The sequence below is a fragment of the Arvicanthis niloticus genome, chromosome 17 (assembly GCF_011762505.2).
Source record: "Arvicanthis niloticus isolate mArvNil1 chromosome 17, mArvNil1.pat.X, whole genome shotgun sequence".
Lineage (NCBI taxonomy): Eukaryota > Metazoa > Chordata > Mammalia > Rodentia > Muridae > Arvicanthis > Arvicanthis niloticus.
The window spans coordinates 55,964,796-55,991,772 of record NC_047674.1 but is presented as its reverse complement, the minus strand read 5'-3'; the positions used below and the strand labels follow the sequence as shown (position 1 = coordinate 55,991,772).

Sequence of the window (26,977 nt, the reverse complement as noted above, 5' to 3'; positions counted from 1 at the left end):
CAGGCATCTGAACAGCTTTCCTTCTCAGGGGTCATGCTTAAGAAACTCTGGGACATGGGCAGTGGTGGCGTTAATCCCAGCACTTGGGAGGCAGAGGCAGGAGGATTTCTGAGTTGGAGACCAGCCTGGTCTACAGAGTTCCAGGACAGCCAGGGCTACACAGAGAAACCCTGTCTCAAAAAACCAAAAAAAAAAAAAAAAAAAAAAAAAAAAAAGAAAAGAAAAGAAAACAAAAGAAAAAGAAACTCTGGGAAAGCCCTGGTCTCCTTCCTCATCTCAGCCTGCTTCACCCGCCTTGCCTGTTCAGAGTACTAGAAGCTTGAGTGGAGAATAAAATATATAGACCTCATAGTTTGCTTACAGCTTTGGGGCCCTTTCACGAGGCCCTGTCATCTTGGACCTATTTCCTTGCCTTTAAAGTGAACATAGGTTTATTTGTTTATTTATTTATTTATTTATTTATTTATTTACATATATCCCAGAAAAAAGAATCAGATCCCATTACAGATGGTTGTGAGTCACCATGTGGTTGCTGGGAATTGAACTCAGGACCTCTGGAAGAACAGCCAGTGCTCTGTCCCTTAAAGTGAACACAGTTCCACCTGCCTGGCCTAGCTTAGTGCAGGTGGTGCTGCTGCCGAGCTCTCTTAGTGACCACAGAAGTGCTTTGGCCCTGGCACTGTGGGCCTCTTAGCTACCCTGACATTCTCCAGAAGTTGGATACTGCAAGGTTTGCCTTTGAACTAGGATCAGCCTGTGCCAGCCTTCCACACTTAGCCTGGATCCACATGGACTTTGTGTGCAGGGATTATGACTTCTGTGTGCTGGGATGGGAAGCTCACAACTGCAATTGACAACATCTGTGCTTTTACAGGGCTCCTAGTTCAGTGAGTGACTTAGTCGGTAAAGGGCTTTGCTGTGTACATCTGACCTTCTGAGCTGGAACCCCAGAATCCATGGAAAGGAGAAAGGGAAAAACATACTCCACAAAGTTATCCTCTGATCCTTGCATGCATACATACACGCACATACACACATGTATGTACACACTACATGCACACACTCTTTCATGTATACACACACACACACACACACACACACACACACACGGGTGGCTCCAGTCTGGACACCATCATTAAAATAGGTGAGCCAGGCTGTGAGGTCAGGGCCTGTCGCTTCCATATCTCAGAGACTGTGGGCCCAATGGTTCATTCGGCCCTCGGTGACAGGGACAGAAAAGACTTAGACACTTGGTGCTTTACACTGTTGGATAAATGAAACTCAAATGAAGCTCGGGGGTCTTAAACCTGCCTGATCCAATAGGCAAGCAGTGTACAAAAAGGCAGCCCAGAGTTGGGGGGTGCCCAAGGCTCCCAGAACACTAGCCTAAGCCAGGGCCTAGATGTATGGACAGCAAAGCCCGTGGCATAAAGTAGAGCCCAGAACAGCACTCATTGCCACCAGCAATGTGTGGCATGCCGTGGCCTCCAAACATGGGAGCTTAGCCCACAGCCCTGGAATCTGCCACACACATCATTTGACACCGACAGTGTATTCTTTAGGTGGTATTAGGTTCCAGCTGGGTCAAGGCTGGCTCTAGGCGAGCATGAGAAAGGAACTTACTTTGTCCACCATTGGCCTCCCATCAGCAGGCCAAGGCCTGTGTGTGGTGGGAAGAGGAGGGTGAGTTAGTGAATGAATGAATGGATGAGTGGATGACTGGGCTGCCTGGAGACACAATGCCGGGCTTCTGGCACCCCTGCATCCTTCTCCAGTCTTTCCTCTTGCCTCCTAGGACAGCTCAGCTTTTTGCCTGCCATGAGAGTTACTTCCAGTCCCCTCTGCCCCTGCCACATGTCACGCCCTGTGTGCTGTCACTCTGTAGGAACACCTCTTTTTCCTCCTTGTCCCCCTGAGGAGCTGGCCCTCCAGGACTTGAGACTTCTCTGGGAGGCCTGCTCAGAGCTCCACAGCACACGGGGTCCTTCCATGTGGGGACAGGAGCCGCTGCCACCTCACATGACCTAGCACACAGTAGGCACTTCATGCCAATGAAGGTGGGAAAGAGAAGGGAGACAAGGAACAGACAACTCTGTCCAGGGAGCAGAGTAGGAAGAATCTGGCCCAAGTGAGAGATGCCTAGGGCAGAGTGGGGGGAGGGGAGGGGAGCTTATGAGGTGGGGAGTGGAGAGCCTGTTTCCTCCAAAAATGAGATTGTGGGGGCTCTGTCATGCCCCCCACCTTGTAAATCTTGTAATTTCATGCTCCAGGGAACCACAAAGTAAGAGAGTGGGTGAGGAATGAATTCAACTCCCCTGGTTACTCTGCAGCCCTAGAGACTGGGCAGGTTCTCTCCCCTCAGCACCCCCCCCCCAACTTCCCCAGAAATTCCTCTATTGCTTTCCCCCCACATCTGGGGTTTGTCCCCTTCCCACTGACCAGTGTCTCTTTTGAATCTCCTGTGCAGGTCAGCTCTGGGGTCAACCCCCACACCCACAACCTCGGCTCTCACCCTGGCTGCCCGTTCCTGCTCTCTCCAACTTTAGAGGGCAAGAAGCATTATGTAAGGTTAGACCTGGAGGCCAATAAAATCTAGGCAACATCCTGAGGGACCCTAGGCCACCTCCTCCCCTCTCCTCACCAGCTTTTCTTCCTATAATCTCAGAGTCTCTTGACCCAAGAAGGTCAGATTTCTGCTTTCTAAAGAAAACCTTTTGGGTGAGGCAGTGTTCTGACTCCGCCTGGAAGTCTGGAACATTTGGGGCGGGGAGGAGCTGGGGTGGTCAGGATCCAGGGCTGCCAAGGAGCACAGGTTCCCAGAGATACACCAGTGCGTATTTAGATAGCATCCAAAGGTAAACTAGACTGAAGCCCCAGGAAGCCGTGCCAGTCAACACCGGGAAGGGCCACGCAGGTGGCTTGTATATAAATAGTGACCCTGGGTACACAGTGGGTGCTCAGAGGGTGTTTGCCGAGCTATGAGTGTCCACCACACACATCCCTGGTACTGGAGAGCTGGGGGTGTGGCTCACTGGAAGAGCACTTGCCTAAGGATGTGTGGGAGGGCTTGGGCTTGATCAAACGGGGAAGCATTGGAAAGAGGGTGCAGGAAAAAGGAAAGAGTTTATCCTAAAAGATTCTGGAGTAGAAGAGTGGGACCCACGTGAGAAAGAAACAGGTGTGTGTGGCAGAGTGAGAGCCAGCCACGAGTCGGGCACCTTCAGTTAACAAGTGTGGGCTGATGGGGGGCGGCTAGGTAGGAAGCCACCTGGGAATTACAGACGTCTCAAATGCCAGCGAGGTTGCGGCAAGCATTGGCCTTTTTAATCCCTCTGAGTGATCCTGAAGTGGGTAGTGTCCCAGTTTTCCGGATAAAGAAAGGGATAAAGAGACGTAACCACTGAGATATGGGATGACTTACCAAAGGTCACAGCCAGTGAACTACGGGAGCTGGGATTGCAGCCCATATCCGCCTAGTGCCAGAGCCCTGCCTCCAGGGTCTGGATATACGTGTGCTTCAGCTCTCCAGGAGGCCGTTAAGGACCCTGGAGCTGACTGGACAAGTCCCCACTGTCACTACCTCCACCTCTGGGTCTGAGGGACAAGGTCTTGGCTGGGCCCTTATTCCAGGCCCAGACCCATATTCCTGGGTCTCCTTGACCCTTCAGTCTCATGCCAGACTTACCATTCCCCACCTGTCCCCAGCTGCACCCCCGACTCCACGTCCTCCACCAAGCCCAGGCACCCATGTGACTAATCATTTAGACACAGCCTTCAAATATGATCAGTTTCCTTGGGGCCAATGACCCTTCCCCTCCACCTACCTGTGCGCCCTAGCTGCTCGGCTAGTCTTGCTCGCTCCCGGAGCTCCTTGATTGACACCCACCCCCTCCGCTCCTTCAATCAGACTTCCTGGACTGATCAGCTGATCTTGGGACAAGTTGCTTACTTGTCCTCCTAGGGATTTAGCTGACTCCTCTGGAAGAGGAAGCTGATAAGCTACCTCACAGCTGTGTAAGGGAAGATCCAGAGTTGGCCTGCAGCCTTGAGTGATGGGAGCGGATTTCTGAGTTCAAGGCCAGCTTGGTCTTGAACATAGTGAGTTCCAGAGCAGATAGATAGATAGATAGATAGATAGATAGACAGACAGACAGATGATAGATTGATAGATGATAGACAGACAGACAGACAGACAGACACAGACATCTGTAAGCCCCAGTCACATGGATGCTCAACAGAAAAGCAGCTGCTATTCTACCCTGAGCTCACCCTCCTGCACTTTTACCTGGAGTCCTTTTGACCCTTGACCCTTTCATTTGTTGTCTTAATTGAAAACCAACGGACTCTCTGAGCCCTGGGTGAGTCCTTGAAGGCTGCACTGTGATCCTGTTCTCAGTGACTCCTCCCTCGATTCTTACCCCAAGGTCATAGGGACCTGTGATCCTCCCTCACTACCTTCTGCCTTCCTCCTTACTGCCCGACCCCCTCCACCCCAACCCCCAACCCCTTCTCCTGCTTCCTTGTACTCATCCCTGATCCCAGCCACTTCTGAAGACATTGCTGGGGCCTCTCACTGACTCAGCCCCTGTCTTACAGGCTCTCCAGGTGGCCCGGCAGTTCCTGTTGCAGCAAGCCTCCAGCCTGAACTCCCCGGGGAACAATGACAGTAAACAATCGGCCTCTGCAGTGCAGGTGAGAAGGGGGGACCCACCCATACTAGGCAGGAGTGGGAAGGGGGACAGGGCTTGGGGGGAAGGTATTCTTGGTGGGGTGGGGGTTGTCAAAGACCACTCAGGGAGGGCCAGACTTTCCAAGCTCCGTGCTTCTGAAAGAAGTACAAATCTTTGCAGGGCGGGGTGGAGACACTAACACCTCTCTTGTCTCCACCTGATCAGCCTGGGCTGGGTCTGCCTAGCTTCTTTGTCTGCACCTCTCTGGACCTGACTCACTGGGGTTCCTCCCACTGGCCCTCAGACAGTCCTCCCCCCTCCCCACGTGTTACCCTGTCCCTAAACTGAGTCTAGGCCCCGCCCAGGTTTCTCAGTTGAAGAATCACTAAGTCTCCCTTCCCCCCATCTCTTCCTGACTCTCCCTGTTTCCTGTCTCTTGACATCTCTCTGTCTCTTCTGTTTTCCTTTGCACAATCTGCCCTTTTTCCCTCCCCCCTTCCCCCCCAGCCTGTCGGCCCATCTGGCTGGCTGGAGGGGGAGGGGAGCGGGAGGGGGGTGGGGAAGCCTGGCCTTCTGTTTACCTTTTGTGTCACAAAGAACTTGGGAGAATTGCAAGTCTGGGTCCCTTTGGGTCACTACTCTGGCAAACCGCCTTCCTCCCAGCATACCCCCCACCCCCTCCTTGCTGGGGGTGGGCAGGGGAGGGCTGAGGACCAAGGGGAAGATTAAGCCAGGCTCTGAAAGGAAGTTTATGTAAGGGGGAATGGGGTGGGCACTGTGCAGTGTTGATCCTGAGCCCTCTGGGGCCCTAGGGAACCTGGAAGACATAAGAGAACAGGGTCATGAGGTAGGTTCAAGGTGCTCTCACGCAGGCCTGAGCGTAGTCCTGGGAGAGAGGGCCCAGCGCCTAGACAAGTTATCTATGCTTTGGTTTTCTTTTTAAAGCTTATGTTTGGAAAGGGCTTTGAAAAAGTTCAAGGTGCCAGACAGCTGTGCAACCATGCTGGTCAGTGGTCTCTGAGCAAGCCAAGCATCTGAAGATCCTCCAAGTGGGGTGCTGGCAAAGGGGTGTGGCTGAGGTGGGGGGCCCACAAAGTCTGGAAAGACAACACAAGGAGGGAGGGGGGCGGCAGATCTCCAGGGCTATCAGACCTGGTCTCATAGGATGAGGGGTCTCCCCACGGATATTCTCTGGGTCTACAGCCGGCCTGGCTTAGGATCTTCTTGTAAAACAGGGAGGTGTGAACTGTGGAACAGGAACCTGAGTGCCCCCCCCACCCCCACAGTTGGAAAGCGCCTCATGAACCCCAGCAGGACAGGAGTTGGGTCACTCTGGAGGAGAACCAGCATCAGGGGGGACTTTCCAGCTGGGAACTGGGAGGGTGGTCTGAAGGTCACTTTCTTAGCCAGCCTTCCCTGCCAGAGCAAGTGGCTGTGTTGGGCTCTGAGAGAGAAAAGAGCCTTTTATTTTTACTTTCTCACCTCCCAGGAATCAGCTTCCCCACGCATTCAGCAGATACCAAGTACTTGTTTTTTCTTTCATGTGTGTGCACATATGTGCATATTTGTGTGTACATAGGAGCATGTGCGTGTGTGAAGGCCAGAAGGAGAACCTCATGTGTCATCCCCAAAATAGCCCCAGAATCCTCACCACCCTCTGAGACCGTCTCTCAGCAGCATACACGCTGGCCAACAGGTCCCAGGGGTGGGTGTTGAAGTTCAGACTCCAGGGCTTCTCAAGCATTTACTAAATGAGCCACCCGCCCGCCCCATCTCGCCAGCCTGGATGCACAGTGCTTATCCAAGGCTGGCCCTCATACCCACGGGATAGCTGCTATTATTAATCCATTTGCAAATGAGAAAAAAAAAAAAAAAAAAAAAAAAAACCAAGGCTCTGAGAGGGTGTCTAACTAGTCCAAAGTCACCCCATGCCCTAATTTCTGTTGCTGTGATAAAGTACCCTGGTACAGAACAGTTTAGGGCAGGGAGCCCAGGCTACATTCATTACAGGGAAAGCAAGGCCAGAACTCAAGGTGGCTAGGCACATCACACCCAAGAGCAGAGAGAATGAATGCATGCGTGCCCAGAGCCACTTGCCTTCTCTCCTTCCAACACAGTGCAGGGAGGGATGCCAACATGTAACTCATTTTCAGGCTAGGTCACACATACACACACACACACACACACACACACACACACACACACACACACACCTGTCAATTTATGTAATCAACACCATCCCTTACAGGCATTCCAACTGGCCAACCTGATCCAGACTGACCCTCACTGGGACTCTCTTCTCAGGTGATTCTGGGTTGTGTGGAGTTGCCGATTAAAACCTTCACAGCCTGCAAACAAGGCAGAGAGCCCACTGAGCCCGAAGAACTAACTTCAGAACTCAGTTTTCTGAGGTTCCTTGATCAGAGATGTCCAGTGCCATTGAAGCCCCTGGAGTCCCAGGGATGTGGGGTCCTTGGGCCTGGCTGAAGCTGAGCTCCCCCCCCCCCCACACACACTCCTGTTTATCCTGTAGTCAGCTTTGCTCTTGGTGTCTCCCACCCCATTGCCATCTTTGCTGTCCCTAAGGAGGAACTGTGAGAACACTGTCGTCAAGGAGGACCCAGGGCCTAGGAGCCTAGAAATGGCTTTCCTGTGGGCTCTGGGCTGGTGGGGAAATGGGAGACTAAAGCAGAAATCACGTGCTGTGGATTTGGGACTTGAGTGACACGGGTCACAGAGGGAGGTTGTTGGGACCCTGTAGCACATTCTGCCCTGGATGAGCTACTTGTCCCTTACCTCGTTCACTACTGTCTTGCTGCAGCCATCAGTGAACTTCCAAACAGCACTGAGGCTGAGGGGTAGCCATCAACCACTAGGGGCTGAGCAGGCCCCAGGAATTTTGAGGAGATAACCAGGGTCAGGTTCATTGGCTTGTCAGCTCCACAGTTCCAAAAGGTGTGCCTTTTCTTTGTGTTTTGTGGAGTTTTGGTTTTTTTTCTTTGTTTTGTTTGAGATCGGGTCCTAGCCAGGTTGGGGTGGAGCACACTTCCAATCTCAGCACTCAGGAGGCAGAGGCAGGCAGATGATATCTGAGTTCAGGGCCAGCTTGGTCTATAGAGCGTGTTCCAGGAAAGTCTGGGCTAAAACATCTCAAAAAACAAAACTAAAAATAGGGTCTTATGTAGCCCAGGGTAGCCTCCAGCTCTGTATGTAGCTATAGAAGAAGAGGACCTTGAACTTCTTCTGATCCTTCTGTCTCCGCCTAGGATTATAGGCATGCTCCCCCACCCCTGGTTTGTGCGGTGCTAGCACTAAGCTGTATTCCTACCCTCCTTTCCATCCCTGTTTTATTTACTTCTTTGGAACAAGGTCTCATGGCTGTAGTCCTGATTGGCCTGGAATTTACTATATTGCCCAGGCTGGCCTCAGACTTGAGGTAATCCTCCTGCCTCAGACTCCATGTGCTGGGATCATAGACACTCCACCCCGTTCCTGGCCACCATTGTCTTTCCTGTACTCGAAGTAGGTGGAGGGCTGGGGCCTGGGCAGATTTGGCTGAAAATTCAGCCAGCATCTCCTGCCATGCACTCTGGGCCATGTAGCTGGTCTCTAGGCAGGCTCACAGCTGCTGCGCCTCCCAGCTGACCAGGGTCCATACTGACCCAGCCCAGCCCAGTGAGTCTGCAGGGACGCCCTGAGAGGGAGGGTCTCCACTCACTTCAGACCCCCACTGGGCCAGCCACCTGGAGACAGAACACAGGGCAAAGGCTGCCTAGGTGTCTACTGGGGCTTCTGCAACCGACTGGCAAGAGGCACAGGGGCCAGACATGCCTTTTGAGATCATCTCTTCCATTCCCCTGCCTCCAAGTGAGAAAGCCCCAGGGAAGTATAGGCCACAACACTGTGAGCCATTCACACCTTGGTGCCCAGATGACCCTCTGGGTCTCCCTACTGGACAGAACCCGGTGGCTGCTCTGGACACTCAGAGAAATGGTGTGATAAAGAGCTGAGCCACCCGCCTGGCACCTGCCTAAATCAGCAGCATCTTCATTTTCTCCTGAGAAGGGAAGGTGTTCAAATCCCAGGGGCCAGGTAGAGACAATGATGCTTAGTGATTTCAAGGAGCAGCTCAGTGGCCGGGTGGGTAAGTGTCCCCAAGCCTGCGGCCAGAATAGGAGCCCACTGTGGAAAAGAACCAGCTCCCAAAAGTTGTCCTTTGTGGGGTCTCTCTCTCTCTCTCTCTCTCTCTCTTTCTCTTTCTTTCTCTCCCTCTCTCTTTTTCTCCCTCCTTCCCTCCCTCCCTCTCTCCCTTCCCTCCCCTCCTCCCTCCTTCCCTCCCTCCATCTCTCCCTTCCCTCCTCCCTCCTTCTCCCATTTATCTCTCCCTCCCTCTTTCTCTACACACATACATACAAATACAATAATAATAATATTAAATTATATATATATTTTAAAAAGAATGAATTAGGCGAGCCGGGCGGTGGTGGTGCACGCCTTTAATCCCAGCACTTGGGAGGCAGAGGCAGGTGGATTTCTGAGTTCGAGGCCAGCCTGGTCTACAGAGTGAGTTCCAGGACAGCCAGGGCTACACAGAGAAACCCTGTCTTGAAAAACCAAAAAAAAAAAAAAAAAAAAAAAAAAAAGAATGAATGAATTAGGCAGTGGTGGCACACACCTTTAATCCCAGCACTTGGAGGTAGAGAGAGGTAGGCAGGTCTCTGAGTTAAGTTCAAGGTCAGCCTGGTTTACAAAGCCAGTTCCAGGACAGCCGGGGCTGTACAGAGAAACCCTGCCTCAAAAAAGCGGAGGAGGAGGAAGAGGAAGAGGAGGAAGAAGAGGAAGAGGAAACCTTAACCCCAGAAAGGATCTCTAAGGCTAGGCTGCTGAGGTGTCTACAGACAATGGAGCTAGGTCCTGTGCCTGCTTATAGGTGCCTAAAAGCATGTGGGTGGCAGCTCAGGGACTCAGGCAGGAAGCACCCCAACACTGAACATATACTGTGGCCATCCTCCCCTTCCTCTTCTCATGGGGAGCCCCAGCTGAGAGGTTGACAAGCCTGAAGCCCGAGTTCCTCACTCAAGTGACCTAGGATTCTTGACCTGGTGGTAACTGTCCTTTTTCTTTTATTTTTGTAATTACTTATTTATTTGGGGGTTCTCAAGTCAAAGAGTTCCTCTGTGTAGCCCTGGCTGCCCTGGAACTTGCTTTGTAGGCTAGGCTGGCCTCAAACTCAGAGATCTACCTCCTGTGTACTGGGATAAAAGGCGTGTGCCACCCCCACCACCTGGCAAAGTTGTTTATTATTATTATTATTATTTTATTATTGTTGGTAGTAGTAGTAATAGTTTATTACATTCTGGATGTGTCACATGTATTACAAGCTATCCTCAAACTCAATGTATAGTTAAAGATAGCACTGAACGTCTGATTCTCCTGCCTCTGTTTTCCAATGCTTAGCGCTACAGGTGTGCGCCACCACACCTACTTTGTACAGTGCTGGGGTCAACCCCAGGGCTTTTTGCATGCTAGGCAAGCGCTCTACAACAGACTCACAATCTTAGCCTTGGGGTTAAAGCTTCAAAGAGTGCAGTCACCCTGAGAGCTGAACCACATGGCTACTTCAAGTTAGACTGGCACAGTCCCTGTCTGCCATCCTCTAGGCCTGCCTATGGCAGGCTCCCTGTCCTTTGTAGACAAGAACTCAAATCCCAGGGTTGTCACAGCCATCTGATGTGTCCCATTCACTTCTGGGTAAGAATGGGGCCTAAAAACAAAAGCCCACAAGGGCCCGGGAGGTTTTAAACAAGGTGTCTCTCTCTCTCTCTCTCTCTCTCTCTCTCTCTCTCTCTCTCTCTCTCTCTCTCTCTCTTCTCTGTGTGTGTCTGTGTCTGGGACTAACAACGGGATTCTTGTCTATCTGTGTGTGTCTGTGTCTGTGTGTCTCTGTGTCTGTGTGTGTCTGAGTGTGTCTGAGACTAACAATAGGATTCTCACCTTCCTTTGGATCCCGGAAGCTTTAAGCAAGGTCTCTGTGTGTGTGTGTGAAACTAAGAGCTGGATTGTCACCCTTCCTGGGGGCTTCAGTACAGATCTGGGCTCAGAGTATTGGGGGAAACTGCTGGCTATGTGTAGGGAAAAGAAGAATTGGAGACATTGAGGCATCCTGGGGGTGCTTGTTGCTTTTGCTTGAGAGCTTTCTAATCTCTGGTTTAAGGGTTAGCTCAGAGCTGAGGCCTGACAGGCCTATCTCCTACTCCCCTGCCTCACAGGCCAGGCTGAGGTCAAGGGAAGGGTCTCCTAGACACCTAACCTGTCTCCACCCAGCATCTGCTTGCTGACTTGCTTCCTGACAGACCATCCCCCTCCCCTCCCTCTGGGTCCTAGGGCCTACAAAGAAACTTCTGATCAGTTGGGAACGGCCATTCGGTTCTGGGAGCAGCGCTTAGCAGAGCACCTGTTGTGCCCCAGGTCCTGCATTGTGGCACAGAAGTAAAAAGTTAGTCATGTGTGTGCCGGGCTCACAGAGTGTTGGGGATACAGACAGTTCCATGGGAGCACCTGGCTGCCACTGTAGGACTGTGTGATGGCTTAGGCTGTGTTGTTGTGGCTGAGGGAGCTCAGAGAAGGTAGACCAATGGGAAACTATGGTGTCATTGTTTTTTCTAGAAGCTGTTTTACTGTAGGTGAATCCTGTGCCTCTTAGAGAGTGCTAACATGATCAGGAGACAGACAGCCGCTCTGTTTGGGCTTCAGGGATCTTGAGTTCATTTCTTGAAGCCCAACTCCTGTGTTTGAGGACAGTGACATCCCAGAGAGGGCAAGTGATTCTAAGCCTGCTGGCCTGCTATGCTGTCCAATGCACTTGCATGCATACTCACCAGAATGGTCCCAGGAGTGTGTGCTCTCTGGGCGTCTGCTCTGTCTGGACCACCGTGTGTGGGACTAAGTGTGATCATGTCAAGTGTACTGCTTTGGGGAAGACAGGATCTCACTGTATAGCTCTGGCTGGCCCGGCATTTGCTGTGTCCACCAGACCGATGTTAAACTCATGAGATCTGCCTGCTAGAATTACAGGCAGTTATCACCATGTCCAGGAGGGGGGCAGCTTTTGCTTCTGCCCTCCTACGCAGGCTCACCTTGGCTCAAACATGCTCTGTAAGAGCTGGAAGTGGCCCAGTGGCCTGTTCCAGTGCCATCTAATCTCCCACATCTGGAACCAGGCACCCTGCAATCACCACCATTCTAACAGGTGACCACGTTGCACCAGCCTCTGACTGCTGTTCTTGTTAATCCTATAATAGCCTGAAGAGGTTGACGCTGTTGCTGGTTACCTTTTATCAGAGAACAGGGTAAATCATCTGTCCAGAGACAAAGCTCTGCGGAGTGTGTGGCTGGCTCATGCTGTAATCACAGCACTTGGAAGGCCGAGGCAAGAGGGGTGTGAGACCAGCCTGGGCTACAGAATGAGAATGTCTTCAAACAAAACAAATGATGAATAGAGGCACAGACTTCTGATCCCAGCTCTTGGGAAATAGGAAGATTAGGAGTTCAAGGCCAACCTGGAACATACGATGACACCCTGTCTCATACATAACAACAACAAAAACAGTAATAATAGTGCACATAACATGTAAAAAGAGACACAGCCAGGATATGAAGCCAGGCAGGCGCCCTGGGAGCTGCTCTGCCATGCTGTGGGTGGGGCCTTGGGTCCTGCCTCTGACTCATGGGGTGAATCCCACAGGTGCCTGTGTCTGTGGCCATGATGTCCCAGCAGATGCTTACCCCCCAGCAGATGCAGCAGATCCTGTCACCACCTCAGCTGCAGGCCTTGCTGCAGCAGCAACAGGCTCTCATGCTCCAGCAGGTGAGTCTAGCCCCAGGGCGCACACACACACACACACACACACACACACACACCTGCTCCCTCCCTGAGCCTCACTGAGGACCTAGGCTGTGGCAGAAACCAGAGAGACTGCCCAGGCCAGGTGGGTCTGCATTCCTCCAGGGCTCCTAGAACAGTCCCTCAGTATTTTCCACCCTCCTTTCTCATGGGCTGACCTCACTTTAAAACTCTGGGGGAGCAGGCTGAAGTATTGGAACACCATGCCTCCCAATCCCCAACACACACTCTCTGTGACATGCTGAAGAGATTAGGTCTCTCTCCCTGCTTGGCCCTGTTCACTGAACTCCCCTGTCTTGCCTGCAAGGCAGGGCTGGGCTTGGTTCTAGCAGCTCCTGGAAGCTGCCCCCTCTTGTCCCCCCAGCTGCAGGAATATTACAAGAAGCAGCAAGAGCAGCTCCATCTGCAACTGCTCACCCAGCAGCAGGCTGGGAAACAGCAGCCCAAAGAGGTGAGTGATGAGGGGGCCCAGCCTCCTTCAGTGATGTCCCCTGAGGGCTCCAATCTCAACACCTACAGCCCAGCCTTCTCCTCTAGCCTGACAAAAAGAGTGGCCTTGTGGGAATAGTAGAAAACCAGAAAAAAAAAATTGTAAGAAAAGTGTTCGAGAGGGAAGTTAGGGGTGAATACTCACATGCCTCCAAACACTTACCCCTAACAGCTCTCTCCTTGCTCAAACCATACTGTCCCTGCACACATGTGTGGGAGTGTTTGCAAGCCATCCCGTGTGTCTGGTGGTCTTTGCTTATATGCAGCAGATTCCTGTCATGCCATCCCCCTGCTAACATTGTCCCCTAGAGAGCCAGCTGTCCCATCCTATGAAGCAGCATATCTCCATACCTCAGCCTGCCCTAGCCTCTGTCCTGTCCCATGATGCCTTGCGCCTCCCTCACCAGTTTATCCTTGAAACCCCCAGCCCAGCCTTCTGCTCCACCTTCTGCCTCAGTTCCTCCTGAGAGGCTACATCAGGCCCCTCCTTCACCTGACAATATTGTAGTCCCACTTCCTGGTTGCCCCTTCCCAGAAAGCTGCTCTGATGGTAGCCAGGTATTCCCCACCCCCTCAGCCCTTCCAGTGTGCTTCCAACGGCTACAGATCTGGTTTTGATTCTCTAAGCTCTTTATCGTCTTGCTGCAATGAATTGCCACCCCAAATATCCACCAGCCCACCCTCCAGGGCAGGCAGGCAGAAAGGTCCTTGCCTCCTCAAACATCCAGGATATGCTTGGCTCTCTGGGCTCAGGAAACTTGTTGACAACCTGACTTGTCAGTGCCTGTGTGAAGAGCTGAGTGGGGAGACGTGGGGGAACATATATGCAGGAGCTTGTGTCTGGGCAGCAGTGACGTCACTGTTCCGGGACTCAGCTGAGGCTGGCCATGTCCCATCCTCTCCTATAGCACTGTATCTAAGCTAGGACAGGATGGCGGGGGGGGGGGGGGATGAAGTCTCCCCCGCCCCAGAAAAAGGGGGCCCTGAGCAAGTGAGAAGTCTCTCCTCCAAGTGGGAGTGGTCCCTAGAACTGACAGGCTCATTGATCACTGTGATGAGAGAGAGACCCCACCACCACCACCCCCCACCCTCCCCAGCACACAGCTGCAGCGTGCATAGCAGAAGCTGCCGCCAAGGAGGAGGAGGGAGGAGGGAGGGCGTCGTGCTGCGTGTCTGGGTCTGCTGTGTGTGTTTGCGCGTGTGCGTGCGTGCGTGCATGCGTGTGTTTACTGCGAGAAGGCATGCAGCCCTATGGAAGCTGGGCCGGGAGCAGAGAAGCTGCAGCTGCAGACGCTACCACGACAGCTCCAGGGGCTGACAGGCCCTGGGAGGGGGTGGCGGCAGCGTGGGGGCCAGATGGCACGGCTGAGGCCAACAGCACCCCTCTCTGCCCACCCCCTCGGGCTCCCTCCCAGGCTCTGGGGAACAAACAGCTGGCCTTCCAGCAGCAGCTCCTGCAGATGCAACAGTTGCAGCAACAGCACTTGCTCAACCTACAGAGGCAGGGGCTGGTCAGCCTGCAGCCTAGCCAAGCCTCAGGCCCTCTCCAGGCCCTCCCGCAAGGTGAGCGATGCCCTACCCCGCCCCCAACCCCAACCGCACAGCTTTTACTAAGCCCTGGATAAGGCACAGGCCCTGCTGTGCTCCCAGCCAGCCAGCCTCTATCTCCTGCAGCAGCCGTGTGCCCAACAGACCTGCCCCAGCTGTGGAAAGGCGAGGGTGCCCCGGGGCAGCCTGCTGAGGACAGCGGCAGGCAGGAGGGGCTGGACCTCGCCAGCACAGCTGCTACTGCTACCTCGTTCGCCAGCCCCCCCAAGGTCTCCCCACCCCTCTCCCACCACCCCTTACCCAACGGACAACCCACTGTGCTCACATCTCGGAGAGACAGGTATGGATGGCCCTGGGGGTAGCACATGGCAAGGCCCTGCTCTGGGTTGTACTTGGAACCCCGAGGGTAGCACTGTGGTGGGGACCTAGAGGGAGGGACATGGGCTGGAGCTCGGGGACCCAGGAGTTCACCTCTTCTCCCAGGGAATACAGAATGCTCAAGCACTAGTAGAGACAAAAGCTGGGCCCAAGGCTGCTGAGGAGAGGGCATCCTCTGACCACTACCTTTTCTCTCCCCTTCCAGCTCCTCCCATGAGGAGACCCCCAGTTCCCACCCTCTTTATGGACATGGGGAATGCAAGTGGCCAGGCTGTGAGACCCTGTGTGAAGACCTGGGCCAGTTTATCAAGTAGGTGTCACCCAACCCTCTCCCTGCAGGAACCCTCTGTCCGGTCTGCTCTTGTCACCTGGGGTCCTAATGTCTGACCAGAGCTGAGCCGAGTGGAGCTGAGCAGTGGGGTGACCTGGCTCTACTGCTGCTTCCCCCCCCCCCCCCCCATATTCCTGCTGGCAGCTTCTCCAGCCAACTCTCCCCCACTCCAGAGCAGGGGTGTCAGAGGAGGAAGCCTATCTCTCCACATCCTGGAGAGTGATGGCCTAGGACGGCCAGCCGAGGACAGGCGGGGTGGGAGGCAGACAGGCGGCTGGCAGCAGGCGGCCAGCTGCCACCACAGTGCCAAGCTCTGTCTCTGACTGATTAACTCCGCTGTCTCCCGGACCCTTGCAGCATCAGGGTCAAACAAATTGTTTTCACGCTTCGTCAGAGGCTTACCTAATTAGTTCATTTGCAATTAGATCTCTCTGTAGCCCGGTTTTAGCTAAGACATCAAAGGAGGCTGAGGAGAAAGCATCTTCAACTGCCGCACCCCCCACCCCCCTTTGTTCCAGCCTTCTCTTCTTTGTATCTCTTCTTCTGTCTGCTTTTCTGGCTAAGGGCTGGCTGACAGACTCGGGGGTTGGAGGATGGGTTAGAGGGGGTAGAGTAGAAAAGCCCAGAGCTCACTGTCTTCTCTGCCCTCCTTCTCTCTAAGACACCTCAACACAGAACATGCTTTGGATGACCGGAGCACGGCCCAATGCCGCGTGCAGATGCAGGTGGTCCAACAGCTGGAGATCCAGGTGTGACCCGAGGGTGTGCAGGGAGGGTCCTGGGAAGGTCCTGTGGCCACAGTCCCTCTTATGCTCTCTGGGTCTTATTTACCATCCCTTGAGGTGAGGACAGCCGAGTGGTGAGGTGAGCCGAGGCCCCTTATGCAGGGAGCTGTTTTTATATGCTATGCAAAACCAAGACTCATGTGAATGGCTAATGTATAGGCCTACTGTGTGGCGGCCATCTAGGTAGCTCAAGGCATCGTCAGAGTGGCCTGCCTGCAGGATACTGTCATCTCCATATAACATAGGCCTTGGGAACCTGAACAACTTTCAAGTAGCTACTCAGTGAATGGAGGGTCTGGGGTTAGAACCCCTGCTCCGGCATCAAGTCCTTAAGAGAGTCAGCCATCAATGTTTAACCATCTCTGGATCCTCACAGGATGGAGAGAGTGTAGTTGTAAAAGACGCATCAGATTTATGAATGGAGGAAATGAGTCACTTACCCATCCATTCCCACATGCCTCTTCAGTAGTGAGCCAGCAGGCACTGGGGTGGTGACTGCCTTCCATGGGGAAAAAGGGCCCATTGCTGGTTGGAAGAAGGTTGCCAGTGTGTAAGGTGGTGTGAGCCCAGGACACCTGTGGAGAAAGGGAGAGAGCTTCACCTCCTAGGCCTGAGGAGGTGGGAGTCCAGGGAGGCAAAGAATGGCCGAGGCCTTTAGCAAGTTTTCAGAAGTGAGGCACAGAGGGAACACACAGAGTGTCTCTGTGTGTGTGTGTGGGGGGGGGGGGAGGGACAGGGGAGAAAGTATATGTGCTTGTGTGTGTGTGTCAGAAAGGAGGGGTGTTGGCCTGGCGGTGGTGGCGCACGCCTTTAATCCCAGCATTTGGGAGGCAGAGGCAGGTGGATTTCTGAGTTCGAGGCCAGCCTGGTCTACAGAGTGAGTTCCAGGACAGCCGGGGCTACACAGAGAAACCCTGTCTCGAAAAACCAAAAAAAAAAAAAAAGAAAAAAGAAAGAAAGAAAGAAAGAAAGAAAGAAAGAAAGGAAGGAAGGAAGGAAGGAAGGAAGGAAGGAGGGGTGTGTCTGTGTGTGTGAGAGAGGTAGGGAAAGGGAGGTAGGTGTATGCGTGTGTGCATGTATGCGTGTGTGCTCATGTGTATGTGTATGTGACAGGTGGGGAGGGGAGGGGTGTGTGTCTCTGTGTGAGAGAGGGGAGGAAAGGGAGGTGTGTGTGTGTGCATGTGTATGTGCGTGTGTGTGTGTGAACATGTATGTGCATATGTGTGTGTGACAGAGGTATGGAAAGGGGTGTGTGTGTGTGTGTCTGTGTGTGTCTGTATGTGTGTTAGGGCTTTCTGAGTGGCTTCCGGTGATGGTGACCTGTAGGGGATAAGAACCCATTGCCCACCCTTACTGTGCCTCTCCTGTGCCTTTTCACAGCTGGCCAAGGAGAGTGAGCGGCTGCAGGCCATGATGGCACACCTGCATATGCGGCCTTCAGAGCCCAAGCCCTTCAGCCAGCCAGTGAGTGCCCTGCCCCCACTTCCCAGCATCCCCCAGTCCTCCCACAGCACAGCCCTGGCCCTCAGGGAACAGCCTCTTTGGGTGCCTTTCTCAGCACCGACTCCATTGCTCACAGCTGAACCCAGTCCCTGGCTCCCCCTCATTCTCCAAGGTGACCGTCTCCGCAGACCCATTCCCAGATGGCCTCGTGCACCCCCCAACTTCAGCCGCTGCCCCTGTCACACCCCTGCGTCCCCCTGGCCTGGGCTCTGCCTCTTTGCACGGTGGGGGCCCTGCCCGCAGGAGAAGCAACGACAAATTCTGCTCCCCCATCTCCTCAGGTGAGGCTGCTGTGGGAGGGAGGCCTCCCACCCCCATGTGGGTTCCCGATCTGGCTGCCTCACCTTCTGCCTGTCTCCTCCAGAGCTGGCCCAGAATCATGAGTTCTACAAGAACGCTGACGTCAGGCCCCCCTTCACCTATGCCTCCCTTATCCGCCAGGTAAGCATGGAAGACAAGAGGGATGGGGAAGGCAAGTTAGCTGCACCCAGGCCTCCTGATTCCTGACCATAAGCTCCCTCTCTCCTGGGCCTCTCTCATCCGGTCTGCCTCCTGCAGGCTGCAACTTAGTCTGCCTGCAGCTCACTGGGTACAGTCCCATTCATTTTATTGACGTTTTATACCCACAGTGTGACGCTCATTTCTGCATACACACACTTAGCCTCCTCCTTCTGTTCCTTCGTCCTGTCCACAGGCCCCATGTTTTTTTTTTTGTTGTTGTTGGTTTTTTTTTTTTTTTTTTTGTTTTTTCGAGACAGGGTTTCTCTGTGTAGCCCTGGCTGTCCTGGAACTCACTCTGTAGACCAGGCTGGCCTCGAACTCAGAAATCCACCTGCCTCTGCCTCCCAAGTGCTGGGATTAGAACTCAGAAATCCACCTGCCTCTGCCTCCCAAGTGCTGGGATTAAAGGTGTGCGCCACCACCGCCCGGCAGGCCCCATGTTCTTAATGCTCACAGCTATTCATGAACACACGACATGCTCTTACACACATGGCTGTTCAGTGGGACTTCCTACAGGTGTGCGTTCTCTCGCACTCTCAGGGGCCACTTTGCTCAAATAAAGAAAATTCCCAACCACCTCAACAACAGTGCTTCTTCAGGATAGGGCGTGGGAAGCTGTTCTCCCCTCTCTCCCAACCCCGAAGAGGCTCCCATGTCCTTGTGCACACGCTCAGCCTCTGGAGGCCGGGCTCCCAGTACCTTAGCTCCTAGCTCATTAGCCTAGCGGGGACTCCCAGCCTGCCTCTCGAAAGACTCCTGCATCTATCCATCTGGCCCACACACATCACCATGAGTCTCATGGGTGAGTCGGGGGCCACATAGAAGGATAGAAACACAGGGCCATGCAGCCTCCAGATCTAGGCTGAGGGTCTCTTTGCCCATCCTTGCCTGCAGGCCATTCTGGAAACTCCAGATAGGCAGCTGACTCTAAATGAGATTTATAACTGGTTCACCAGGATGTTCGCCTATTTCCGAAGAAACACGGCCACCTGGAAGGTAAGGCCCGCCCTACCCCCCTAACCCCCCCATCCTGCCTTTCTTCTCCAAACTTCCTGCCTCATCCTACTGAGACCAAGGCTACCTAATACTTTGTCTTCTCAACAGTTCTGCAAAAATAGCCCACCAGGGCCACAAACCCTCACCCCATCCCCTCAGCAGGAACTTCAGGGTGTTCCTAACTCCCTTTTTGTAAATCGGGGGACTTGCTGTATTGTCTCAGCTGGTTCAAACCCTGGGTTCAAATGATCACCCTGCCTCCACCTCCCCAAATGCAAAGACTTCAAGTGAGTATCACCACACCCTGTTAGGCAGTTGCTGAGGGTGGAACCCAGCCCTGTGTGTGCACAGCACGCAGTGTCTTCCTTTTAATGACCTTGGCCAGCCTGGCACTGTCTCTTTAACGGGAAGAAATTACTTCTCTCTTATATAGTACAAAGAATCCAGCCCTCTGAGACAGGGTCTCAGGAGGGTTGACAGTCAGCTTAGTGGCTGGTCTTGGGGTAAATTCATGGGTCTAGATTTTATAACTAATCAAGTCCAGGAGGAGGTCGAAGTGTATGCTGGCCTCAAGACATGGGTAAACAGAGGCCCATAGACCATTCCCAGGGACACAAGTGGTTACATACAACACCCATCTCACCAGTGGCAGGGAGATAATTGTTTCTATTCAGTTAGTCATTTAACACTTCAGCCATAAGCATTTTCCTCGGGGACCAGAGGAATGCAAGGCCCTAGGAACATGGGCCAGAGATGTAGGCTGGGACACTAAACCATTCTATGGTGGAGAATGGGTATGCTTGGGCACCGTGTGCCTGTGTGTGTGTGTGTGTGTGTGTGTGTGTGTGTGTGTGTGTGTTGTACTGTGCAGCAAGATGGGAATGTGATATCTAAATTAAGACGGAGTTGGACAAGGAGGAGGAAGTGGGGGTGGGGGTGGGGGGGTGGAGTATTGGCCCTTTCAGGAAGTCTAGATACAGGAGAGAGGGCGTCTCTCAGAACCCTAATTGTATCCCTGGCTCTCGGGTCCCCCTACTGGCCAGTGAAAAAAACTGCAGTCAAACAGACCACCTCCTGCAGTGTGATGGGTCTCTAAACAGTGTAACAGACAAGGCCCTCCGGGTCAGGGCACCGCCAAGCACTGGGTGGGATCTGCAGCTGCCCAGCCTTTCCTACCTTGGTAATGTACAAAGGACTACCAGAAGGGCCTCTCACCGCATCTTCCCTTCCCTGTGCCAAGCTCCCAAAGCTTAAGAGAGATTATGTAGCAGGGGCAGCCACTCTGATTGGCTATGAGTGATGTCACTTCCTGGTAACCACAGCCCTGCCCTCTTTTTGAGCCAGCATCGTGTTTTAGGAGCCACCTTGTCTAGCCTCCAACGTCTAGGCCAGGTCAGATGGCAGACTTTACAGATGATACAATCCCATCACCTAAAGTTGAATACAGTGTAGATAGAGCTGGTTCAGGTGGCTTTCATAGCGTCTCAGTGGCCGTGCTGAGAGCTTCCCCTTGGTCTCTGTTTCATCCCTCACACACAACCCTAATCTGGTTCCGATACAATGTAGCTTGTTGCTACCTGCACCACCCAGGGGTGCCACACTGCCCTGTCAGGTCAGACTATGTGGCTTGAGAGTCACACTGACTTTGAGAGTTCTCTTCAGCCAGTCAACTTCATTCCTGCCGCTGGGGAAAATGTAGCATGTGGGTTCTTCCCTCTGCCTCTGTCCCATCTATTTTGCGCCTTCTCTGGGTCACCTCTCTCTACATCATTTGGGTTTCTTGATACCCACCCCCACCCCTTCTGGTCCCATCCATAGGCCATGCCGGCTGCTTTTAGACCTAGGGCATCCAGGCTTGGGAGTGGGCGTGTGCCAAGCCAGCTGCCATTTCTTAGGGACAGAGCTACCATCTGCCAAGTCGATGGTCCTCGGCAGCCCTCCCATGTCCATCCCCTTCTCGGGCCCGTGTTGTGGGCCCGTCCTTTTGTTTACGCAGCCCCCGCCAGACCCCTTAAATTGCCGTTAATGTTTCAGCGTAACGAATTAGTCTCTCGTCACGAATCAGGCTTCGAAACGAGGGAAAAAAGCCCCGGCGAGGCCACCCTCGGAAATTGGGGTCATTCTCATTTGCAAAGCGGAGGATCGGAGCCCCGTAATGCGGGCAAATTTATTCCGAGGCAGGAGCCCCGGCGTGATTAGGCCCTTTGTAATTATCGCTCCGTGAGATTCCACTCCAGCCGCCCGCCTCCCTCGTGGATTAGCAAGCGAGTCGGAAAAATACACAGGATTTAATTAGAGGCAAATTAAAATTGGTAATGAAATCGGGCCAGTTGCAAGAGGCAAGAGTTGGATGGGAGAGGGGGAGAGGGGATCTCCAGGGGCACCCACTGCCCGCCCTGCCCGCTTTCTTCCCCGTTTAGAAATGTAAAGAGGAGACTGATGGGGGACAGGTAATGGGGACAGGGCTGGCGCTGCTGGTGAGAGACAGAAAAACTGAGAATGGAGATATGGAGGTGGGACCAAGGGACCTGGGGTTGGGAGACGGGTGGCTCAGCGCCCTCACCCAGGATTCCAGAGGGAATTGGGCCCAGCAACACCCCCCCCCCCATGTGTCCTACCAACCAGGTGACCTCAATTTCTGAAGTTCTCTTTCTAGGAGGAGGTAGTGACAAGATGTCTTACCCTCTCTCTGGTCTTGTCTCGCCGCTGTGCGTTGAGGCTGTCTTTTCAAGTCAGCAGATGGTTTCCAGTTATATTTATTAGGCTCCACTGTGCTCCCAGGAAGCTGTCCAGAGCCACAGCTCAAAGCCTAGGCCCTCAGACACCTAGGGGTTCATTAAAGGTAGTGAGGACCCTGTGAGCTAGTTGCCAAAGTTATTTGCAGTCCTCCTTGTGTGCCTGAGGTACAGTGTCCCAGCCTTTCTAAGCCACCAGGGTCCCTGTGCAATCTTAAAATCAGAAGTCAGGAATGATTTCTGCCACTGTGTTTGGTTGGTGAGGGTGGAGAACAATTTAATTTCATCGGCAACAGCATTTTCTTGAAACGGGGCCTCTAAGTAGTCCAGGCTGGCCTGAACCCCCTATATAGACTAGGTTGGCCTCTGCGTCCCGAGTACTCGGATTAAAGGCATGTACCACCACACTCTATCCAGGATAACACTTTCTGAGATGAGGCAGACATTGAGAACTTTGCCTCTCACTACCCCTGTGCCGGGAACATGGTGGTTGCTCCCTGGGACGTGAGATGTGGGGCCATGGGAAGATTCTCTATGTATATTCACTGGAATGGAGGTGAATCCCATTCACTGCATCCCCAGAATGCCGTGCGCCACAACCTCAGCCTGCACAAGTGTTTCGTCCGAGTGGAGAACGTCAAGGGGGCCGTGTGGACTGTGGATGAGCGGGAATATCAGAAACGGAGACCGCCAAAGATGACAGGGTATGTGGGCCCGAGCTGGGCAAGCTGCCCCCAGCCAGCTCAGCTCCTGCTTTCTCAGGGACACCCTGGGTTCCAGATGCCACCCTGAGAAGGGAATGTGGATATCAAGGGTGGAGGAGACCAGTGTGCATGGACGTTAACAGACAATCCCGAGATAGGCACTGCCATCCTCCATTCTCACTTCTGAATAAGAGAAGGAATCACAGAGAACAGGGTACCAGAGAGATGAAGCCCACTGTAATCATGGCTAGAGCTGGGATGCGGGCTGAGGTAACAGTTGCCGTCCTAAACTCTTCCTGCCATAGGAAAAGAACCCTGGACCCCGCGTCTTTATTTCACAGTGGAAGAGTTGAGTGAAGAGGGCCAGGGTCTGGCGGGAAGCCAGTGGGGAAAGCAGGTTGGTGGCAGAGCTGGGTCTGAGACCAAGCCTCACATCAGGTTTATGCTCTGTTTCAGCACACAGTAGGTCAGAGAAGAAAAGGTCCTTATCACACCGGCACCTCCTTTATCGCTTACATACATTGGTGCTGGGCTCCTGGCTCAGGGGAGACCTGAAGTAGGCTAAGATACCTTTAGCACCAGATGTTTCTTCTTCCCAAGCAACAGGCTTACTGTGCAATCTCAGAGTAGCAGGTGCAGGGTGAGACTGTGAAATGCCCTACTATGTGCCCACATTCTAGCCTCTGCACTTGGTAGTGTTCTCTTGTTACCAGCCTGGACCCTGTTGCTCCTCTGCTTCTCCCCTACTGTGTGTGACCTCAGAGAGCCTCCGTGCGGGGGAGAAGGGGTGGCTTCAAGCCCTGAACCCCGAGTCTTGGCTTCCCCAGTGCCTGCTGCTGGCTTCTGGAACATGCATGGTATATGGTGTTCCTGAGGACAGGTCTGAGCACACGGCTCATCTACCCTAATTAGGTTCAAGAGTTCCAGAAAGTAGGTGTCTTGTTCAGGAGTAGCAGAAGCCATAGATCAGGCTTTGTCTGCCAGACTTCAGAAAACAGGCATAGTGATGCCTGTCTGTAATCCCAGTACTCGGAAGATAGAAGCTGGAGGGTCAGAAGTTCTGTTTTGTTTCTCTGTGCAGCCCTGGCTGTCATGAAATTCATGCTGTAGACTAGGCTGGCTTTGAACTCAAGAGATCTGCCTGCCTCTGCTTCCTGAGTGCTGGGATTAAAGGCGTGCCCTTTGGGGGTGGGGATTAGAATATGAGGGAATGGTCAGAGGAAGTGCTGGTCACTCCCTGTAGAAGGGGAATTCTGGAAGTCCTACTTCCGCTTACCAGCTCTCAGCCCCAGGTAGCTCTAAGGTTGGAAGTCCCTGCTCCCTGCCGGCTTGTGTTTTAAAAACAGCAGATAGGATAAAAAGGGTCCAGCTACAGACTTCAGCAGTGGAGAGTGAAGTGCATCTTTTCTTCCTTGCTCTGAGTCAGGCGAAGGTATCTGTGGATGTGTGAACTGAGATTGCCTTCTCTCCCGTAGGAGCCCCACTCTGGTGAAGAACATGATCTCAGGCCTCAGCTATGGGGCGCTTAACGCCAGTTACCAGGTGACCGAGCCTACCTGCTCCCCTCTGCCCGCCCCAGGCTTTGCCTAGCCTCCTCCCCCGGAGGAGGGGCGTAGGTGGGAAGAAGGGTAAAGACCACGCCCCACTCTTGGCGTCAGCCACCACCTCCCACTCCCCCAGCGTGCACCTCTGATTTCAAGCCTGAGTTCGGGAAAGGGCGGGCCTAGCACATGCAGACTGGTACAACCAACAGAGTCCCATCCCCCAGCCCCTCGAACTAGGGTTCTCTGTCCCCAGGTGGGAGTCAGGAACGGGCATTGCTAGGCCAGACCAATTTTCCTGGAAAACTGGGTGATGGGGTGAGGAGTTCTTGCTGGTGAGGGAGGGTGGAGGGGGGGGTGGTTACTAAGCTAGATCAGTTGCCCCCTGCATGAGGGCTCTGACAACGGGGAAGGGTCTCCAACCACTGATAACCTCACCCTGTGTGCTCCAGGCTGCCCTGGCAGAGAGCAGCTTCCCTCTCCTCAGCAGCCCCGGCATGCTGAACCCTGGCTCAACCAGCAGCCTTCTGCCCCTCAGCCAGGATGATATGGGTGCCCCTGGGGAACCACTTCCCAGCAATGGGAGTAGCAGCCCCCCTCGCCTCTCGCCTCCTCAGTACAGGTGAGCTCACCCTTGGCTCATCCCTCCCACGTCTCTATGGAAAGGACAGGCGATCTCTCCCATCTTCATAGGAAGCTGTGGGCCTCCCCACAATTCGGCCTACCCTCCCTCCATCTTCCTAGACTGTCTTCCTCCTCACCTCCCCCACTTCTTCCTCTTTCTCTCTACACAGAGCCTGGGGAGAGATGGTGGGATCTTAGCAGAGGCCTGGGCTTCTGGATCAATTTGTGGGAGGAAGGGGGGACTCTGGCAACCCCATATCCACATCTCCCTTTCCATTGCAGCCACCAGATACAAGTCAAAGAGGAGCCTGCAGAGGCAGAGGAAGACCGACGGCCAGGGCCTCCCCTGGGGGCCCCAAACCCCAGCACTGTGGGGCCTCCAGAAGACAGGGACCTGGAGGAGGACCTGGCAGGAGAGGACATGTCCTAAGGGCTGGGTGGGCAGGCAGGGAAGGCCAAGACCCTGCTGCCCAGTCTGGACCCCGGCCCACCCACCCCACTCTACAGCCCCTCCAACCTCAAGGCACTTCGGGGACTCAGATGGGGGAGATCTGGGCCAGTAGCTCCCCATGCCACCTGACTGACAGACGCCTGGGGGCAGGCACATCCCTGCCCCCCCCAGAGAACACAGAACCCTTGGACTGGGTCCCGTAGAGGACATGGAGGGCCCAGCCCCTCTCAGCCCCTCCCTGTACTCCCAACCACCACCACCAGCAGCAGGGCTCCCCTTCCCCACCAGCGCTCCCCTCCAGGGCCCCTTAGCACAGGAGAGACCCGCAGGCGGGGCTGAGCCACCCCCACAAACCCTACCTTCATCCCCTCTGCCCCATCTGTGGCAGAGGTTTCTGGCCAGAGGACCCTTCCTGGTTCATCTTCCCTCACCTTCTTTTCCCAACTGTGAAAATTAGTTCTCCAGCCCCAGCTTCCCGTTCAATGGGGCAAGCAGGCTGGGGGTACACCTGCAGACCAACCCCTCAGCTGCTGGGGTGGAGCAAGTTGTGCCCTACCCTCCCCCTACCCACACACACACCTGAGACAGGACCCAGACTAAACAGGCCTCCACCCCACCCTGTTTGCTGGGTATTCCTGTGGAACTCCGACTCGAGGAAGCACTGAGGGACCCCCATGCTGGGCACCTTCAGAGCTGTGTACACGGGTGGTCTCTGTGCCCTGAGCATCACTGCACGGAGAAAGCCAGGCTGGAACCACCCTCAACCCCAGCCTACGGGTCCCTGAAATGGGGTCCTCTCACCCCCCCCCAGCACCTCTTCCTGTTCCCCCCCTCCCGAGTTAAACGGATGACCAAAGACCTTTCTTATGCCAGAAGCAAAAACCAAAACTTTTTGTTGGCTTTTTCTTTTGCCGCCTCCCGAGCACCCTGCCCTCCCGACCCTACCCTCCCGCGCACCCTGCCCTCCCAACCCTGCCCCCTGGCCCCAGGCTGGAAGCCTTCCCTTCACTTAAGTTATTGTTTTAAACCAAAGTTTACAGTGTCTGTTGGTGGCAAGACCCCTCCTCCCCTTCTCCCCCCTTCCTCCCCACAAGGGTCCAGGGGTCCTACCCACTTTCCCCTCTGCTCTGACCTTGCCTACGGAGACAGGAGAGGGCAGAATCCTGCCCCCAACCCTGGGCTGCTTTCTGGGGCTCCTCAGATGCCTCCATAGGACCAAGTTCCCATCGTGCCGGGAGTGGATTCTAGCAGCAGAGCTGGAAGCAATGAGATTCCACAGACCCCCTATGGGGGACCCACAACCCAAGGCCACGGACCGGGTGTAAGGAATGCCCAGAACACCCTGACCAGGCCCCTTCCCTGAGAAAGACTTCTTGGATATTTCCCAGGAGAACCCCCACACTCACCACCAACCCCCTAATCCTACCCCACACACAAGCTGCCCTCCTGAGAGGCAAGGGGTCCCCCCCCGCCTTCCCCCATGTATCCCCACCTGTGTTCCGTTTGACCAGCACAGAAATATTAAAGTCCTCTATTTACCGGGCCCTGTGTGTATCACCGAGATGAGAAAGGAGAGGGTCCCCGGAGCCAGACGACTTGCTGGAGGCAGGCACAGCAGGCGAGGCAGGCACAGGTGATGCTGGGTTCCTCCTCCTGGCTGGCACCGGGAATACCAGGCCCTGGCTTTACAGCTCAGATTGGTGACGGGATTCTCTGCCAGGGCGCTTTGTTCCAGCTGGGAGAGTGTCACAGCTCAGTACCTCGGGCTCTGTCACTGTGGCTGTGTGCTGCCCCCACACATGCCAGGTTAAAGCATCA

General features: G+C 54.1%; 1 protein-coding gene across 4 annotated transcripts in view; it reads left to right on the top strand.

The window, feature by feature from the left end:
• Positions 1–26,047, top strand: part of Foxp4 (forkhead box P4) — a 55,811-nt gene extending 29,764 nt beyond the window's left edge. The window contains exons 3-17 of one of the 4 annotated variants that reach the window (XM_076915353.1): positions 4,597–4,692; positions 12,415–12,537; positions 12,938–13,024; positions 14,478–14,625; positions 14,740–14,950; positions 15,194–15,298; positions 15,981–16,068; positions 17,485–17,568; positions 17,684–17,888; positions 17,972–18,048; positions 19,003–19,104; positions 22,422–22,543; positions 24,019–24,085; positions 24,537–24,706; positions 24,991–26,047. In XM_076915353.1, the coding sequence (XP_076771468.1) occupies positions 4,597–4,692; positions 12,415–12,537; positions 12,938–13,024; positions 14,478–14,625; positions 14,740–14,950; positions 15,194–15,298; positions 15,981–16,068; positions 17,485–17,568; positions 17,684–17,888; positions 17,972–18,048; positions 19,003–19,104; positions 22,422–22,543; positions 24,019–24,085; positions 24,537–24,706; positions 24,991–25,138 (1,833 nt within the window). In that variant the 3' untranslated portion in view covers positions 25,139–26,047. Of the gene's footprint in view, positions 1–4,596; positions 4,693–12,414; positions 12,538–12,937; positions 13,025–14,477; positions 14,626–14,736; positions 14,951–15,193; positions 15,299–15,980; positions 16,069–17,484; positions 17,569–17,683; positions 17,889–17,971; positions 18,049–19,002; positions 19,105–22,421; positions 22,544–24,018; positions 24,086–24,536; positions 24,707–24,990 lie in introns of all 4 variants that reach the window. The other 3 variants (XM_076915352.1, XM_034521510.2, XM_034521508.2) reach the window with 3 other exon arrangements.
• Positions 26,048–26,977: the final 930 nt, after the last annotated feature.